A 17,698-nucleotide genomic window follows, 5' to 3' on the forward strand; every position below is an offset into this window, starting at 1 on the left:
TCGGAACATTTTCACAATGTTCTCAGTGTTTTGGGAACATTTTCACAACGTTCTCAGTGTTTTGGAACATTTTCACGATATTCTCAGAATGTTTTGAAACATTTTCACGATGTTCTCAGAATGTTTTGAAACATTTTCACGATGTTCTGTGTTTTGGGAACATTTTCACGATGTTCTCAGTGTTTTGGGAACATTTTCACGATGTTCTCAGTGTTTTGGGAACATTTTCATGATGTTCTCAGAATGTTCTCAGAATGTTTTGGAACATTTTCACGATGTTCTCAGTGTTTTGGGAACATTTTCACGATGTTCTCAGTGTTTTGGGAACATTTTCACGATGTTCTCAGAATGTTGTCAGAATGTTTTGGAACATTTTCACGATGTTCTCAGTGTTTTGGGAACATTTTCACGATGTTCTCAGTGTTTTGGGAACATTTTCACGATGTTCTCAGAATGTTCTCAGAATGTTTTGGAACATTTTCACGATGTTCTCAGTGTTTTGGGAACATTTTCACGATGTTCTCAGAATGTTTTGAAACATTTTCACGATGTTCTCAGTGTTTTGGGAATATTTTCACGATGTTCTCAGTGTTTTGGGAACATATTCACGAGGTTCTCAGAATGTTTTGGAACATTTTCACGATGTTCTCAGAATGTTTTGAAACATTTTCACAATGTTCTCAGTGTTTTGGGAACATTTTCACGAGGTTCTCAGAATGTTTTGAAACATTTTCACAATGTTCTCAGAATGTTTTGGGAACATTTTCACGATGTTCTCAGAATGTTTTGAAACATTTTCACGATGTTCTCAGAATGTTTTGGAACATTTTCACGAGGTTCTCAGAATGTTTTGGAACATTTTCACGATGTTCTCAGAATGTTTTGAAACATTTTCACGATGTTCTCAGAATGTTTTGGAACATTTTCACATTGTTCTCAGTGTTTTCGGAACATTTTCACAATGTTCTCAGTGTTTTGGGAACATTTTCCAGATGTTCTCAGTGTTTTGGGAACATTTTCACAACGTTCTCAGTGTTTTGGAACATTTTCACGATATTCTCAGAATGTTTTGAAACATTTTCACGATGTTCTCAGAATGTTTTGGAACATTTTCACGATGTTCTCAGTGTTTTGGGAAGATTTTCATGATGTTCTCAATGTTCTCAGAATGTTTTGGAACATTTTCACGATGTTCTCAGTGTTTTGGGAACATTTTCACGATGTTCTCAGTGTTTTGGGAACATTTTCACGATGTTCTCAGAATGTTCTCAGAATGTTTTGGAACATTTTCACGATGTTCTCAGTGTTTTGGGAACATTTTCACGATGTTCTCAGTGTTTTGGGAACATTTTCACGATGTTCTCAGAATGTTCTCAGAATGTTTTGGAACATTTTCACGATGTTCTCAGTGTTTTGGGAACATTTTCACGATGTTCTCAGAATGTTTTGAAACATTTTCACGATGTTCTCAGTGTTTTGGGAATATTTTCACGATGTTCTCAGTGTTTTGGGAACATATTCACGAGGTTCTCAGAATGTTTTGGAACATTTTCACAATGTTCTCAGAATGTTTTGAAACATTTTCACAATGTTCTCAGTGTTTTGGGAACATTTTCACGAGGTTCTCAGAATGTTTTGAAACATTTTCACAATGTTCTCAGAATGTTTTGGGAACATTTTCACGATGTTCTCAGTGTTTTGGAACATTTTCACGATGTTCTCAGAATGTTTTGAAACATTTTCACGATGTTCTCAGTGTTTTGGGAACATTTTCACGATGTTCTCAGTGTTTTGGGAACATTTTCACGATGTTCTCAGAATGTTCTCAGAATGTTTTGGAACATTTTCACGATGTTCTCAGTGTTTTGGAACATTTTCACGATGTTCTCAGAATGTTTTGAAACATTTTCACGATGTTCTCAGAATGTTTTGGAACATTTTCACGATGTTCTCAGAATGTTTTGAAACATTTTCACGATGTTCTCAGTGTTTTGGGAACATTTTCCAGATGTTCTCAGTGTTTTGGGAACATTTTCCAGATGTTCTCAGTGTTTAGGAAACATTTTCACGATGTTCTCCGTGTTTTGGAACATTTTCACGATGTTCTCAGAATGTTTTGAAACATTCACACGATGTTCTCAGGATGTTTTGGGAACATTTTCACGATGTTCTCAGTGTTTTGGGAACATTTTCACGATGTTCTCAGTGTTTTGGGAACATTTTCACGATGTTCTCAGTGTTTTGCGAACATGTTCACAAGGTTTTCAAACGTCACATTTTGTCAAGTCATTCTTAGTCACATGAGTCGTCAGTAACGTGACTCACATATGTGTCAAGTTAAAGTCAAACACTCTTTTCTTCAACCTCACTTCCTGTGAAGACTGAAGTTTATTTCGAAAAGACGCCAGAGAGGAAACGTAGATCCATGATGAGCTGCGTTATTTAACTTCTTCTGAAGATGATTTAATATTTGAGTTTAATAACAGGTTTATAATTTAAGATGAACTGACAGACGGATCAATATTTCCTTTCAGGTTTCAGTCTGTTGATCTCAGATCAGTTTAATACTGTTTCTGTTTCTGACACCAGACACATGATTTATTATTTAACTTATTATAAACAGCCCAAGAATACTCAATATATATTTATATATACACACACTGTTATTATAACAATAGTATTGAGAGATTACAGGATAGATTTTTATTAAATAAAATAATAATTTCAAAGAGATATTACATGAGTATTATGAGAGTGATATGTGTAATACTTTGTTGTAATATTTAAGTTACAGTCTAGTTGATTTGGTGCTATTTTGCAGTAATATTTCAGCAATATTGAATAGTGATACTTTAGTAATATTGTATAGAATATAGCAGTAATATTTCATAATACTATTGCAGTAATATAGTAGGAATAAGTAATATTGCAGTAATGTACAGCAGTAATATTTTGTAGTAGTATATTTATATTAGTAATATTTCAGTGTATTTGAGCAGAATGTTACAGACTTGTCGGTCTCCATCTTACAGTGAGGAGGATGAACCGGGTTATACGGTTTATTACCAGTTATTACCGGGTTATTTACAGGATAAATAAGGCGGGAGCAGGTCGGATAGGACAATAAGGATCCTTAAAACCAGATCCGGTTAGACCCGCAACAACAACATCATCATCATCAGCTGCAGCGTCCCAAAAGGAGAGGAACCCCCCCCCCCTCCTCCGGCTTCCATTTTACACACACACACACACACACACACACACACACACACACACACACACACACACACACACACACACACACACAGAAGGAATGTGTCGCACGCGAACACGGAGCAGCTGAATGTTTGTTTTTCCTCTCGTTCTCCTGCAGACAGCGTTCAGGGCTGAATCCCCCGATCACAACCTGATCAATACCTTTGATATTGATGATCTCTATCAGTCCGATGACGACATCAATAATGACAATAACAATACTTCATGCATAAAGAACAGATCTTACTCTGATGTTCTGCTTATTATCGACATAATTCATATTCATATGATACGTAGATCCCTCCGCCGTGATGCGGCCCGGCACACACACACACACACACACAATCTTCTAACACACGCACACACCGACACACACACGAACACACCGACACACACACGAACACACACACACACACACCCCGAGCAGAGAGCACGACTCGGGACAGAGAAGAAGAAGAGGAAGAGGAAGCAGGACGGTGAGATGTGATGAAGATGAAGATGTTCGTACCTTATTCACGAGGTCCATCCTGCCGCCTGTCGAGAGGAGAGAGAGGAGAGGAGAGGAGGAGGGAGGGTGGGGGGTGTCATGTAGTAGGAGGTGATGACGTGATGACGTGATGACGATGATGATGAAGGCCTGTAGAAATAGTGAATCTATTAATGAATATATTAATATATAAGATATCAAATTTAACCAAAATTACAAAAGTAATTAAATATATATTGTATATACATATATATATATATATATTTATTTATTTATTTATAATGAAATCACTGTAATACATAATACAAATATAAACAATAATAATTATTGTTATTATAAACATAATAATGATTAATAATTAATTAATTAATTTCTATCTCATAGATATGACTTTCTATATATTTTTGCTCTAAAAGAGTTAGATTCATTTATCAGGAGACCCGGTGTGAGGCTACACGTATTTTACTGTGGAGGGGTATTAACCGGAAGCGACTCTTATTGCAGTGATCTTGAGCCGCAGAGGCCGGAAGCAGCAGAGGAGCTAAACTTGTTGATTTTACAGTTTTTAAAGTTTGTAGCTTGTTTGATCCGGACGGTTCTGAAGTGATGGAGACATCCGGGTACTTTTAGCTGTTAGCTGTTAGCTTCAGGTACCGTTTAGTCTCCATTAAAACATGTCTTCAGGAGACTACAGAGCGACTTTTCTCTACCAGCTGCCGCCCTCCGTCCTCTGGGAGTTCTTCCGGGTCATGGACGGACTGTCGGACCTGGACTGGACCCGCTTCGGTGAGTCAGGTCCAGAACCAGGAGCTTCTGTAGCTGCTAACGGCTAAAAAGGTGTAATGTTAACTGTAGCTGCTAATGGCTAACAATGTGTAATGCTAACGTTACTCTGTGAACAAGTAACGTTAAGTATTTTATACTTTTTATTTTATTTTTTTATACTATATTGATCCCGATAAGGGGGAAATTTGTCTCTGCATTTGACCCATCCCTGTATATAGGGAGCAGTGGGCTGCCCATGACAGGCGCCCGGGGAGTACACAAGTAACATTAAGTACACAAGTAACATTAAGTACACAAGTAACGTTAAGTACACTGTAACGTTAAGTACACAAGTAACGTTAAGTACACAAGTAACGTTAAGTACACAGGTAACGTTAAGTACACAGGTAACGTTAAGTACACGGGTAACGTTAAGTGCACTGGTAACGTTAAGTACACTGTAACGTTAAGTACACAGGTACCGTTAAGTGCACTGGTAATGTTAAGTACATTGTAACGTTAAGTACACTATTAACGCTAAGTACACTGTAACATTAGGTACACTGTAAAGTTAAGTACACTAGTAACGTTAAGTACACAAGTAACATTAACAAGGTGTAATGCTACTGTGTGAACAAGTAACGTTAAGTACACGAGTATTATCCTGATACTGAAGTAAAAGTATATTAGTATTACCCCGATACTGAGGTAAAAGTACACTAGTATTATACTGATACTGAGGTAAAAGTATACTAGTATTATCCTGATACTGAAGTAACAGGACACTAGTATTAAAGTGTTATAAACTACTTCATATTCCATCTGCTGCTAGTTTATAAAGATCAATAGTTTGATCTTCATCTATAACAATAGATCATCATCATTTATTAGTTGATTAATCATCTGTGAATAACTCAAGCTGTCAGATGAATGTAGTCAAAACTACAACGTTTAAGTACAAAGTAGCAGAACATGGAAATAATATGTTCAAGTACCTTAAAGTAGTATACACAGTACTCTGATTGGCTCTGGTTGGATTCATTGATAAATGTATTTACATGTGTTTGAAGCCTCAGAGGTCCTCTGGGATCAGACCGCCGTACGATTGGCCGAGAAGATCAAGAGGCGGACAGACTGGGTGATGAACCAATGGGAGAACAGGAACGGTTGTGTTGGGGAGCTGATCGACCTGTTGGAGCGTCTGGAGCTGCTCCGCCCCCGTGATGTCATCCTGGGCTGTGAGTTCTCAAACACCACAGCTGACTTCTCTCTCTCTGCAGGGGCCTCCAGTCTGAAGCCTTCATCACCTCCTCCTCCTCTCTCTGCAGGGGCCTCTAGTCTGAAGCCTTCCTCACCTCCTCCTCCTCTTCCTCAACCCACACAGTCTGAGGCCATGCCCACAATGAGCACCGTCAGACTAAGCTCGACAGGTAACACACACACACAGGTAACATCCTGTTCTTCATCTCCTGATCTTCATCCCCTGATCTTCATCTCCCGCTCTTCATCTCCCGTTCTTCATCTCCCGCTCTTCATCTCCCGCTCTTCATCTCCCGTTCTTCATCTCCCGTTCTTCATCTCCCGTTCTTCATCTCCTGCTCTTCATCTCCTGTTCTTCATCTCCTGCTCTTCATCTCCTGTTCATTCAGATGAAGGAGGAGGAAGACGCCTACCCAGACCGGCCCCGCCCCCCCCCAATCTGCAATCTGACCTTCACCAACCCGCCCAGGTAACACACACACACGCACACATCCACGGTGATGTTCTAATATACTGATGATGATGATGTCGCCCCTCAGCCCCCCCCGGTGGTGACGAGCAGCAGCGGGGTGATGTGCTGGTCGTATGAAGAGGTGCATGCTGGGACGGTGGGGTTCTCCCCCTCCCTGCAGGTGGGGGAGGGGGGGTTTGGAGTCGTGTACAGAGCGTCTCTGAGGAACACCGACTGTGCTGTCAAGAGACTCAAACAGGTCAGCCAATCACAGCGCAGGTCACACATGAGTCACATCACTGATCAATAACTATGGATCACGTGTGTTTCTATTGGCTGTCCTCATAGAGGAGTTTGACATGGCTGAACCTTTATTACCTGAGTCTCCTCCAATCAGAGGGTTTCTACATATGTCACTGACAGGAAGTGGACTGTGATTGGTCACAGCTGTTGTTGTTTTTGTTGTTGTAGGACTGTCTGCTGGACTGGACTCTGCTGAAGGAGAGCTTTCAGACTGAAGTGGACCAACTGTCAAAGTGAGTATATATTTATATATATATATATATATATACACATATATATATTTATTAGTGCTGGGCAAGTTAACGCGTTATTATCGCGTTAACGCATTAATTAATTAACGCCGACAATTATTTTATCGCGCGTTAACGCAGTTTATTTTTATATCATTAAGCGGACATTTTTAACACAAGAACCGGCCGGCAGCGAGCGGTGAACAGCTGTTTGTGTGGAGTCTCTTCTGTCTCTTCCTGTTTCCTTTACCTACATTCCCCTGGGTCCTAAGTCCCTCCATGTACAGCTTCTTATCACCCTCTATATACCAATGTACATTTATAACAAATACCACACATATTACGGTAATCAGCGTTGCATATGTGTCTGACCACAATACCAAAAAAAGCAAAAAAGAAATGATTCATTTAAATTAGTTTTTAAAGTGTTTTGTTTGTAATATGTATAATAAGCATATAATTTAGTTATCACTACTGAGAATTTAACAAACATAAAAAAAAAAAAAAACACCGGCTGAATATCTATGATCAGAATCATTATAACTGTGTTATAACTGCTACTGTGTAAAGGGAATACTGCTGTTAACAAGAACCTGATATGTTTAAAGTGTTTACAAACCAAATGTTATTGAACTTTTGTTCATATAGCAGTACTTTCAAAATAAAAGTGCACAATACACTACTTTTGAATTCATTATTGAACTTTGAGCATAACAATGAGATTAATCACGATTAAAAATTGTAATCGTTGCCCAGCACTAGTATTTATATATTTCTACCTGTGTTTGTGTTCATGAGATGTGATCACAGTTTGTTGTTCAGGTTCAGACATCCCAACATCGTGGATCTGTTGGGTTTCAGTGAAGGACCAGGATCAGTGTGTCTGATCTACAGCTACATGGAGCTCAGATCACTGGAGGACCAGCTGCACAATGTAACACACACACACACACATATATATACACACACAATGTAACACACACACACACATATATACACATACACAATGTATCAAACACAACGTAACACACACACATATATACACACACACAATGTAACACAAACAATGTAACAAACACAACGTAACACACAACGTAACACACAATGTAACACACAACGTTACATTACATTACATTACAGTCATTTTTCAGACGCTTTTATCCAAAGCGACTTACAATAAGTGTATTCAACATCGGTTTTCGAGAGAACTACTAGTCACCAGAAGTCATAAGTGCATCTCCTTTCTTCAAACAAGCATCTAAGAGCATAAACCAGAACCAACGTACAGTGCAGAAACAAACGAATGCAATAAGTGCCACAAACTAATATGAATACAATAAGTGCAATAAGCTAGTATGAATACAATAGATGCTAAGTAAGTGCTAAGTGGAAGGCTAAGGGTAGGCCTTCTTGAAGAGGTGAGTTTTCAGCCTGCGCCGAAAGATGGGCAGAGACTCCGCTGTCCTGACGTCAGTGGGGAGTTCATTCCACCACTGTGGCGCCAGGACAGAAAACAGCCGCGACCGGGTCGATCGGCCGCAGAGACCTCTGAGCGACGGGGCAACCGATCGCCCCGAGGCAGCAGAGCGAAGTGGTCGGGTGGGGGTGTAGGGCTTGACCATGGCCTGGAGATAGGAAGGAGCTGTTTCTTTCACTGCCCTGTAGGCTAGCACCAGAGTCTTACACTGGATGTGAGCTCTTACAGGGAGCCAGTGTAGAGAACGGAGAAGGAAAGTTTTGTGGGAGAACTTGGAGCGATTGAACACCAGGCGAGCTGCAGCTTTCTGGACAAGCTCCAGCGGTCTGATGGCCGGGGCTCCGGCAAGTAGAGAGTTGCAGTAGTCCAGGCGGGAGATGACAAGAGCCTGGATTAGCACCTGCGCCGTCTCGTCAGTGCGGAAGGGGCGAATCCTCCTGATGTTGTAGAGCAGGAATCTGCAGGAGCGTGTAACCGATGCAATGTTTGCTGAGAACGACAGTTGGTCATCCAGGGTCACACCCAGGTTTCTCGCAGTCCGAGTTGGCGTCACCACGGTATCGTCAATGGTGATGGACAGGTCTCTGTGCGGGCAACCCTTCCCCGGGATGAACAGTAGCTCGGTTTTGTCCAGGTTGAGCTTGAGGTGGTGTGTTGTCATCCACTTCGAGATGTCAGCCAAGCACGCAGCGATGCGTGCCTCAACTTGAGTGTCACCGGGGGGAAATGACAAGACCAGCTGGGTGTCATCGGCATAACAATGGTAAGAGAAGTCATGCGAGCGAATAACAGAACCCAGAGATGTTGTGTAGAGCGAGAAGAGAAGGGGGCCCAGAACTGAACCTTGTGGAACCCCCGTAGTCAGCATGCGTGGTTCCGACACAGCCCCCCTCCATGTCACCTGGTAGGATCGACCTGTCAGGTAGGATGCAAACAGGGAGAGTGCAGAGCCTGAGACGCCCATCCCCTCGAGGGTCGAGAGGAGGACCTGGTGGTTCACCGTGTCAAACGCCGCAGACAGGTCCAGGAGAATCAGGGCAGAGGAGAGAGAGTTAGCTCTCGCTCCGTGAAGCGACTCAGTCACCGCAAGGAGGGCTGTCTCAGTCGAGTGACCCACTTTGAACCCGGACTGGTGAGGGTCCAAGAGGTTGTTTTGGTGGAGATAGGAAGACAGTTGAGTAGAGACAGCACGTTCAAGTGTTTTGGAAAGAAAGGGTAGAAGAGAAACCGGTCTGAAGTTCTTGACATCAGAGGGGTCAAGTGATGGTTTTTTCAGAAGGGGGGTGACTCTGGCAGTCTTGAAAGCTGTGGGAAAGCATCCTGAAACAAGAGATGTGTTGATGAGGTGGGTGAGGAAAGGAAGGAGTTCAATCGCAATAGACTGAAGAAGAGGGGAGGGGATCGGGTCAAGGGAGCACGTGGTGGGGCGATTAGATGTAACAAGGTCGAGGACCTCGTTAGGGGAGAGGGGAGCAAGATAGGGTAAGATGGGGCATGGAGAGGATAGAGCTGGAGATGGTGGACAGGGACCGGGGGGCTGAGAGAAGGAGGACCTGATATCGTTTACCTTCTTGTCAAAGAAGTTGGCGAAATCGTCAGGGAGAAGGGAGGAAGTAGGAGGAGGGGGTGGGGGTTGGAGGAGTGAAGAGAAAGTTTCGAAGAGTTTTTTAGGATTGGAAGCAGAGGTTAGGATTTTGGAGCAGAATAACTCAGCTTTAGCAGTAGAAAGAGTGGTGGAAAAAGTGGAAAGAAGAGCTTGGAAGTTAAGAAGGTCCTCCGGGAGTTTGCCTTTTCTCCATTTTCGCTCAGCCTCTCTTAGGCTCCGTCTGTCAGTACGACAGCCACGGGGCAGGTGGAGTTGGCCATGCAGGCCTGGAGGTGAAGGGACAGAGGTTGTCCAAAGAAGAGGAAAGGGTGGAGAGGAGAAGATCAGTAGCAGTATCAGGGGATAGGAGAGAGAAGGATTCAGAGTCAGGGAGAGCAGAGGTAACAGAAGAGGAAAGATCAGCCGGGGAGAGGGAGTGGAGATGACTACGGGTAGAAACCATGTGGGTAGGTGGAGAAAGTACGGGGGGAGAGGAGAGGGAGAGGGAGTAAGACGTGAAATAGTGGTCAGAGAGCTGGAGGGGAGTGACGGAGAGGTTAGCAGTAGAACAGTGTCTAGTGAAGATAAGATCCAGCTGGTTGCCGGCCTTGTGGGTAGGAGGAGAAGAAGAGGGGTAAAGGTCGAAGGAGGAGAGGAAGGAAAGAAGAGGTTCTAACTTATCAGTCTGGATGTTAAAGTCGCCGAGCAGGATGAGTGCTGAGCCATCGTCATGGAAGTGCGAGACTAGTCTGTCGAGATCTTCCAGGAACTCACCAAGAGGCCCCGGTGGGCGATACACAACAGCAATGGTGAGCTTGACCGGATGAGTGACAGTAACCGCATGAAATTCGAAAGAGGACGAGGAGAACTGTGGAACAGAGACAAGAGAGTATTTCCATTTTGGGGAGAGTAGCAGGCCAGTACCACCACCTCGCCTCGCAGCTCTGGGAGTGTGAGAGAAAGAGTACACTTCTGACAGAGCTGCAGGTGTGGTGGTGTTTTCTGATGTGATCCAGGTCTCAGTTAGAGCAAGACTGGCAATTCCAGAGCCCCCCCGCCACCACTCGCTCAACATGAGCTGAGACAGTAGGATAAATGAGGTTGTTGGGGTCACGGCACCTGGGAGGGGCCCAATGTCTACGTTACCACCGAGCAGAGGAGCGGACCGAAATCGGATGCAAATACATGGTTTGACAAATAAAAATGCGGTAACTACACGTTCGAGAAGTCTTAGCTTAGCTTAACGAAGTCGGGCTTAAAAAAGTCGCCCCGTTGCCTTTGTTTGCCCTAGCCTTCGTTTGCCTGACGCTTCCCAACTCCAGAAGAGCTTAAGGACAGCAATCTACTGATTGTCTGCCAGGAGTGCAGGCTCCTCCCTTGCAATTAGCAAAGCTATTCAGCAGCTGAGACTAAATCACACCTCCTCAGACAGGCAGAAACTCACAGTCCAATCACAACTGAGTCAAGCCTAAGTACAGCTATAAAGACAACTTAGTTAAAGCAAGAATAAAATACTTATCAGATTCTGGGTGAGTCAGAAGTTCAGTTGTTGCTCCAGAAGATGAATACAATCGTGTAACACACACACTGTATTTGTTTTAAGATTTTGTATCCTTCTGTCCTGTGTGTGTGTGTGTGTGTGTGTGTGTGTGTGTGTGTGTGTGTGCTCTCTCAGGAGTGTGTGTGTCTGTCCTGGTCTCAGAGAGTCGGTGTGGTAAAAGGAGCCTCAGCAGCGCTGCAGTTCCTTCACTTCCCCCCCGACGGTCACAGGGCTCTGATCCACGGAGACGTGAAGAGGTCTGCAGACGATCCTGGTCTCTGCCAACACCACGATCAAGTTAGACCGGCTCTGAATTCTGAGGTCTTGTGTCCGTCTTTGTCTCCGCAGCTCAAACATCCTGTTGGACCGCCACCTGGTGGCCAAGCTGGCCGACTTCGGTTTGGCTCGGTTTGCGTGTCGCGGCTCGTTGGGACGCTCAGCGGCTCAGACGGCGTCGGTGGGTAAAACGGAGACGGTCAGAGGAACGCTGGCGTACCTCCCCATCGAATACGTGAGGGACGGACAGCTGGGGACGGCTGTGGATGTCTACAGCTTTGGAGTGGTGAGACACCACAGGTGCTCATGGGAAATGCAGTTAGTTCACCTGACACAGAAGATCTCCGCTGGGATCATCAAAGACTTTCAGTTCTAATCCTGATTCATCTAGTCCTGATCTCCTCTAGTCCTGATCTCCTCTAGTGCTGATCTCCTCTAGTGCTGATCTCCTCTAGTCCTGATCTCCTCTAGTGCTGATCTCCTCTAGTGCTGATCTCCTCTAGTGCTGATCTCCTCTAGTCCTGATCCCCTCCAGTCCTGATCTCCTCTAGTCCTGATCTCCTCTAGTCCTGATCCCCTCCAGTCATGATCTCCTCTAGTCCTGATCCCCTCTAGTCCTGATCCCTCTAGTCCTGATCCCCTCTAGTCCTGATCCCTCTAGTCCTGATCTCCTCTAGTGCTGATCTCCTCTAGTCCTGATCTCCTCTAGCCCTGCTCTCCTCTAGTGCTGATCTCCTCTAGTCCTGATCCCCTTCAGTCCTGATCTCCTCTAGTCCTGATCCCCTCTAATCCTGATCCCCTCTGGTCCTGATCCCCTCTGGTCCTGATCCCCTCTAGTCCTGATCAATCTAGTCCTGATCAATCTAGTCCTGATCTACTCTAGTCCTGATCTACTCTAGTCCTGATCTACTCTAGTCCTGATCTACTCTAGTCCTGATCTACTCTAGTCCTGGTCCCCTCTAGTCCTGATCTCCTCTAGTCCTGATCCCCTCTAGTCCTGATCCCTCTAATCCTGATCTCCTCTAGTCCTGATCCCCTCTGGTCCTGATCTCCTCTAGTCCTGATCTCCTCTAGTCCTGATCAATCTAGTCCTGATCAATCTAGTCCTGATCTCCTCTAGTGCTGATCTCCTCTAATCCTGATCTCCTCTAGTGCTGATCTCCTCTAGTGCTGATCTCCTCTAGTCCTGATCCCCTCCAGTCCTGATCTCCTCTAGTGCTGATCTCCTCTAGTCCTGATCCCCTCCAGTCCTGATCTCCTCTAGTGCTGATCTCCTCTAGTCCTGATCCCCTCCAGTCCTGATCTCCTCTAGTCCTGATCCCCTCTAGTAATGATCTCCTCTAGTCCTGATCCCCTCTAATCCTGATCCCCTCTGGTCCTGATCCCTCTAGTCCTGATCCCCTCTAGTCCTGATCAATCTAGTCCTGATCAATCTAGTCCTGATCAATCTAGTCCTGATCTACTCTAGTCCTGATCTACTCTAGTCCTGGTCCCCTCTAGTCCTGATCTCCTCTAGTCCTGATCCCCTCTAGTCCTGATCCCTCTAATCCTGATCTCCTCTAGTCCTGATCCCCTCTGGTCCTGATCTCCTCTAGTCCTGATCAATCTAGTCCTGATCAATCTAGTCCTGATCTCCTCTAGCCCTGATCCCCTCTAGTCCTGATCAATCTAGTCCTGATCAATCTAGTCCTGATCTACTCTGGTCCTGATCTCTGGTCCTGATCTCCTCTAGTCCTGATCTCCTCTAGTCCTGATCTCCTCTAGTCCTGATCTCCTCTAGTGCTGATCTCCTCTAGTCCTGATCCCCTCTGGTCCTGATCCCCTCTAGTCCTGATCAATCTAGTCCTGATCAATCTAGTCCTGATCTCCTCTAGCCCTGATCCCCTCTAGTCCTGATCAATCTAGTCCTGATCTACTCTAGTCCTGATCTACTCTAGTCCTGATCCCCTCTAGTCCTGATCTCCTCTAGTCCTGATCCCCTCTAGTCCTGATCCCCTCTAGTCCTGATCCCCTCTGGACCTGATCTCCTCTGGTCCTGATCTCCTCTGGTCCTGATCCCCTCTAGTGCTGATCTCCTCTAGTGCTGATCTCCTCTAGTGCTGATCTCCTCTAGTCCTGATCAATCTAGTCCTGATCTACTCTAGTCCTGATCTACTCTAGTCCTGGTCCCCTCTAGTCCTGATCTCCTCTAGTCCTGATCCCCTCTAGTCCTGATCCCTCTAATCCTGATCTCCTCTAGTCCTGATCCCCTCTGGTCCTGATCTCCTCTAGTCCTGATCTCCTCTAGTCCTGATCAATCTAGTCCTGATCAATCTAGTCCTGATCAATCTAGTCCTGATCTCCTCTAGTGCTGATCTCCTCTAATCCTGATCCCCTCCAGTCCTGATCTCCTCTAGTGCTGATCTCCTCTAGTCCTGATCCCCTCCAGTCCTGATCTCCTCTAGTGCTGATCTCCTCTAGTCCTGATCCCCTCCAGTCCTGATCTCCTCTAGTGCTGATCTCCTCTAGTCCTGATCCCCTCCAGTCCTGATCTCCTCTAGTCCTGATCCCCTCTAGTAATGATCTCCTCTAGTCCTGATCCCCTCTAATCCTGATCCCCTCTGGTCCTGATCCCCTCTGGTCCTGATCCCTCTAGTCCTGATCCCCTCTAGTCCTGATCAATCTAGTCCTGATCAATCTAGTCCTGATCTACTCTAGTCCTGATCTACTCTAGTCCTGATCTACTCTAGTCCTGGTCCCCTCTAGTCCTGATCTCCTCTAGTCCTGATCCCCTCTAGTCCTGATCCCTCTAATCCTGATCTCCTCTAGTCCTGATCCCCTCTGGTCCTGATCTCCTCTAGTCCTGATCTCCTCTAGTCCTGATCAATCTAGTCCTGATCAATCTAGTCCTGATCTCCTCTAGCCCTGATCCCCTCTAGTCCTGATCAATCTAGTCCTGATCAATCTAGTCCTGATCTACTCTGGTCCTGATCTCTGGTCCTGATCTCCTCTAGTCCTGATCTCCTCTAGTCCTGATCTCCTCTAGTCCTGATCTCCTCTAGTGCTGATCTCCTCTAGTCCTGATCCCCTCTGGTCCTGATCCCCTCTAGTCCTGATCAATCTAGTCCTGATCAATCTAGTCCTGATCTCCTCTAGCCCTGATCCCCTCTAGTCCTGATCAATCTAGTCCTGATCTACTCTAGTCCTGATCTACTCTAGTCCTGATCCCCTCTAGTCCTGATCTCCTCTAGTCCTGATCCCCTCTAGTCCTGATCCCCTCTAGTCCTGATCCCCTCTGGTCCTGATCTCCTCTGGTCCTGATGTCCTCTGGTCCTGATCCCCTCTAGTGCTGATCTCCTCTAGTGCTGATCTCCTCTAGTGCTGATCTCCTCTAGTCCTGATCAATCTAGTCCTGATCCCTCTAGTCCTGATCAATCTAGTCCTGATCAATCTAGTCCTGATCCCCTCTAGTCCTGATCCCCTCTAGTCCTGATCTCCTCGAGTCCTGATCTCCTCCAGTCCTGATCCCCTCTAGTCCTGAACCTGATGTTGTGGTTTGAGTCCTGGTCTTGGTGAGGGGAGGGTGAAATGTCGTCTCGATATCGTGTCATATGTCATGAGCACAGTGATGTCATCGTATCTCATGACATCACACATCTCGTGTGTTTCAGGTTTTGTTGGAGGTTCTGACGGGACGTCGAGCTCTGGAGACGGACAGGAAGTCAGGAGAGACATATCTGGTGAGAACACACACACACTCAGACACACACACAGACAGACAGACGCACACTGTGATGAATGTCTCAGTGATGTGTTTCTGATTGTGTAGAAGGACCTGGTGGAGGAGGTTGAGGACTGGAGGAACCAGCTGGACCACCGGCTGATCTCAGGTAAGTCTGTGTGTATTTGTATCAGCTGATATTCCTGCTTGTTACCTCAACTGCTGTACTCATGATGTGTCTTCAGGGGGCGCAGCAGAACCAGCTTGCTGCATGGAGGTGGTGGATCTGGCCTGCAGGTGTCTGGACAAGAAGAGGAAGAAGAGACCAGCAATGCCAGAGGTCAGAAAGACTTGTTAAAGGTGTTTTTGTAAGCAGGTGGTCCGACACCAGTACAGCTCAAGAAGTACTACCCCGAGCCTTCCACTCAGCACTTATTGTATTGGTATTAGTTTGTTGCACTTACTGTATTCATACAAGTTTGTTTCTGTACTTCTGCTCTGGTTTATGCTCTTAGATGCACTTATGACTTCTGGTGACTAGTAGTTCTCTTGAATACCGATGTTGAATACACTTATTGTAAGTCGCTTTAGACAAAAGCGTCTGCTAAATGACTGTAATGTAATGTAAGATCAGTCTAACTCTAGTCCAACACCAGTCCAACACCACTCCAACTTTAGTCCAATTCTAGTCCAACACTAGTCCAATTCTAGTCCAACACTAGTCCAACTCTAGTCCAACTCTAGTCCAACTCTAGTCCAACTCTAGTCCAACTCTAGTCCAACACCAGTCCAACACCAGTTCAACTCCAGTCCAACACTAGTCCAACACTAGTCCAACACCAGTCCAACACCAGTCCAACTCTAGTCCAACACTAGTTCAACTCTAGTCCAACTCTAGTCCAACTCTAGTCCAACACCAGTTCAACTCTAGTCCAACACCAGTCCAACTCTAGTCCAACTCCAGTCCAACTCTAGTCCAACTCTAGTTCAACTCTAGTCCAACACTAGTCCAACACAAGTTCAACTCTAGTCCAACACCAGTCCTATTCTAGTCCACCTGGTCAGTTTCTCATGTCAATGTTTTCCTCTCAGGTGTTTGACAAACTTCAGGATGTCCACGTTGTCTCGAGTAAGACCAGGTCCTCCTCCCCCTTCCATCATCCTCATCTTCAACCCCCCTCCCTGTCCTTCCCCAAACCCACACGCCCCCTGGACTCCAGTGTGGGAGCTCTGTCCAACCAGCTGTCCAAACTGGGCCCACTGGAGTACACCTCCCAGCTCTCCCAGTCCTCTCAGTTGTCCTCCCTCTCCTCTTTCTGCTCCCTCACCCCTCCTCACCCGCTGCACTCCTCCTCTTTCACCGGTCCATGTGAAACCGATGAGAGTCGAGGCTTCTCCCAGTATGACATTCGCTCCCAGCTCAGATCCAACGGGACCAGCTCCAGGTCTCTGTCTCCATCCACCAGAGACCAGTATCACAGTCCAACTGGGCCCACAGAGTCCCAGTTGAGCCAGCCTTCTGTCCCCACTGAAGACCAGTACAACTTCCCTCCCCTCACAGTGCCCCCCCCGGGACCAGACCCTGGAGGGCAGACCACAGCAGGGCTCTACGGTGTCCCAGAATGCCTCTCTCCTGGGGGGTCCCTGCAGTCCTTGTTTCCGGAGTCCTCAGGTACTTCAGCAGGTTGTTTAAGGACCCGTTCTATAATGAAGGTTGTTTATTGGATTGGTTTCGGAGACGTTTCTTCTCATGGTTCATGTCTGAATCTATAAACTGATCCACTTCCTGTGTTTCAGTCCTCATGAATCCCAGTAAACAGCGTTTCCTGCAGAAGAAAACTCTGTACGAAGAAGGGAGGATTCAAACTCCTGAGCTGCTGTCGTCTGATGACCTCTGTACGTAAAACACGTAGATATTTCATGTTTTAAATACTTTATTTTATCATAGTTAATGTCCTCATCTCATTTAACTCATCATATTCATATCAAATGTGTTTACTCTCATTTCATGTCTCATTACATATTTATTCTCATTTTATTGACTGTTCATCTCACTCGTGTCTCATTTCTTATTTCCTGTGTGACGTCAGACGGAGGGAGGAGTTGTGACCGAGGACCGGAGGAGAGTGACGAGCTGGATTATCTTCCTGCTAAACACCACTGACCTGTTTCACACTTTGATCAATATGTTTGTATGATGAACTGTAAGGAGGCCGTTGTGTGTCACATGTGTGTATATGAACTATTCATTCACTAAGTTTATACAAATCAATAAACACAGAGTCCTTCAGCTGCTGAGGGTCAGATGAAGGTATGACATCATCAAAGCTGTAGTGTCATGTTATCAGTGACGTGTCATCATTGACATC

General features: G+C 45.3%; 2 protein-coding genes across 3 annotated transcripts in view; one reads left to right on the forward strand and one right to left on the reverse strand.

Annotated features, from left to right (window-relative positions):
• Positions 1 to 3,796, reverse strand: part of LOC142932484 (synaptophysin-like) — a 42,797-nt gene extending 39,001 nt beyond the window's left edge. The window contains exon 1 of the mRNA XM_076076359.1: positions 3,764 to 3,796. Within this exon, the coding sequence (XP_075932474.1) occupies positions 3,764 to 3,781 (18 nt within the window). The 5' untranslated portion in view covers positions 3,782 to 3,796. The remainder of the gene's footprint in view (positions 1 to 3,763) is intronic.
• A 459-nt stretch (positions 3,797 to 4,255) lies between these two features.
• irak1 (interleukin-1 receptor-associated kinase 1) lies at positions 4,256 to 17,656 on the forward strand. 2 transcript variants are annotated; one of them, XM_076076342.1, is made up of 15 exons: positions 4,256 to 4,528; positions 5,578 to 5,745; positions 5,836 to 5,937; positions 6,157 to 6,236; positions 6,307 to 6,477; positions 6,690 to 6,754; positions 7,562 to 7,685; positions 11,489 to 11,610; positions 11,702 to 11,915; positions 15,280 to 15,348; positions 15,438 to 15,498; positions 15,575 to 15,669; positions 16,422 to 17,001; positions 17,127 to 17,225; positions 17,420 to 17,656. In XM_076076342.1, exons 1-15 carry the CDS (start codon positions 4,417 to 4,419, stop codon positions 17,491 to 17,493), a joined length of 2,136 nt encoding a protein of 711 aa, XP_075932457.1. In that variant the 5' UTR covers positions 4,256 to 4,416; the 3' UTR covers positions 17,494 to 17,656. The 2 variants fall into 2 exon arrangements, with proteins under 2 accessions (XP_075932457.1, XP_075932458.1); XM_076076343.1 differs by having other exon boundaries at positions 7,574 to 7,685.
• The last annotated feature ends 42 nt before the right edge of the window (positions 17,657 to 17,698 follow it).

Source organism: Anarhichas minor, unplaced genomic scaffold (assembly GCF_050575085.1).
Source record: "Anarhichas minor isolate MPS153535 unplaced genomic scaffold, ASM5057508v1 ptg000056l, whole genome shotgun sequence".
NCBI lineage: Eukaryota > Metazoa > Chordata > Actinopteri > Perciformes > Anarhichadidae > Anarhichas > Anarhichas minor.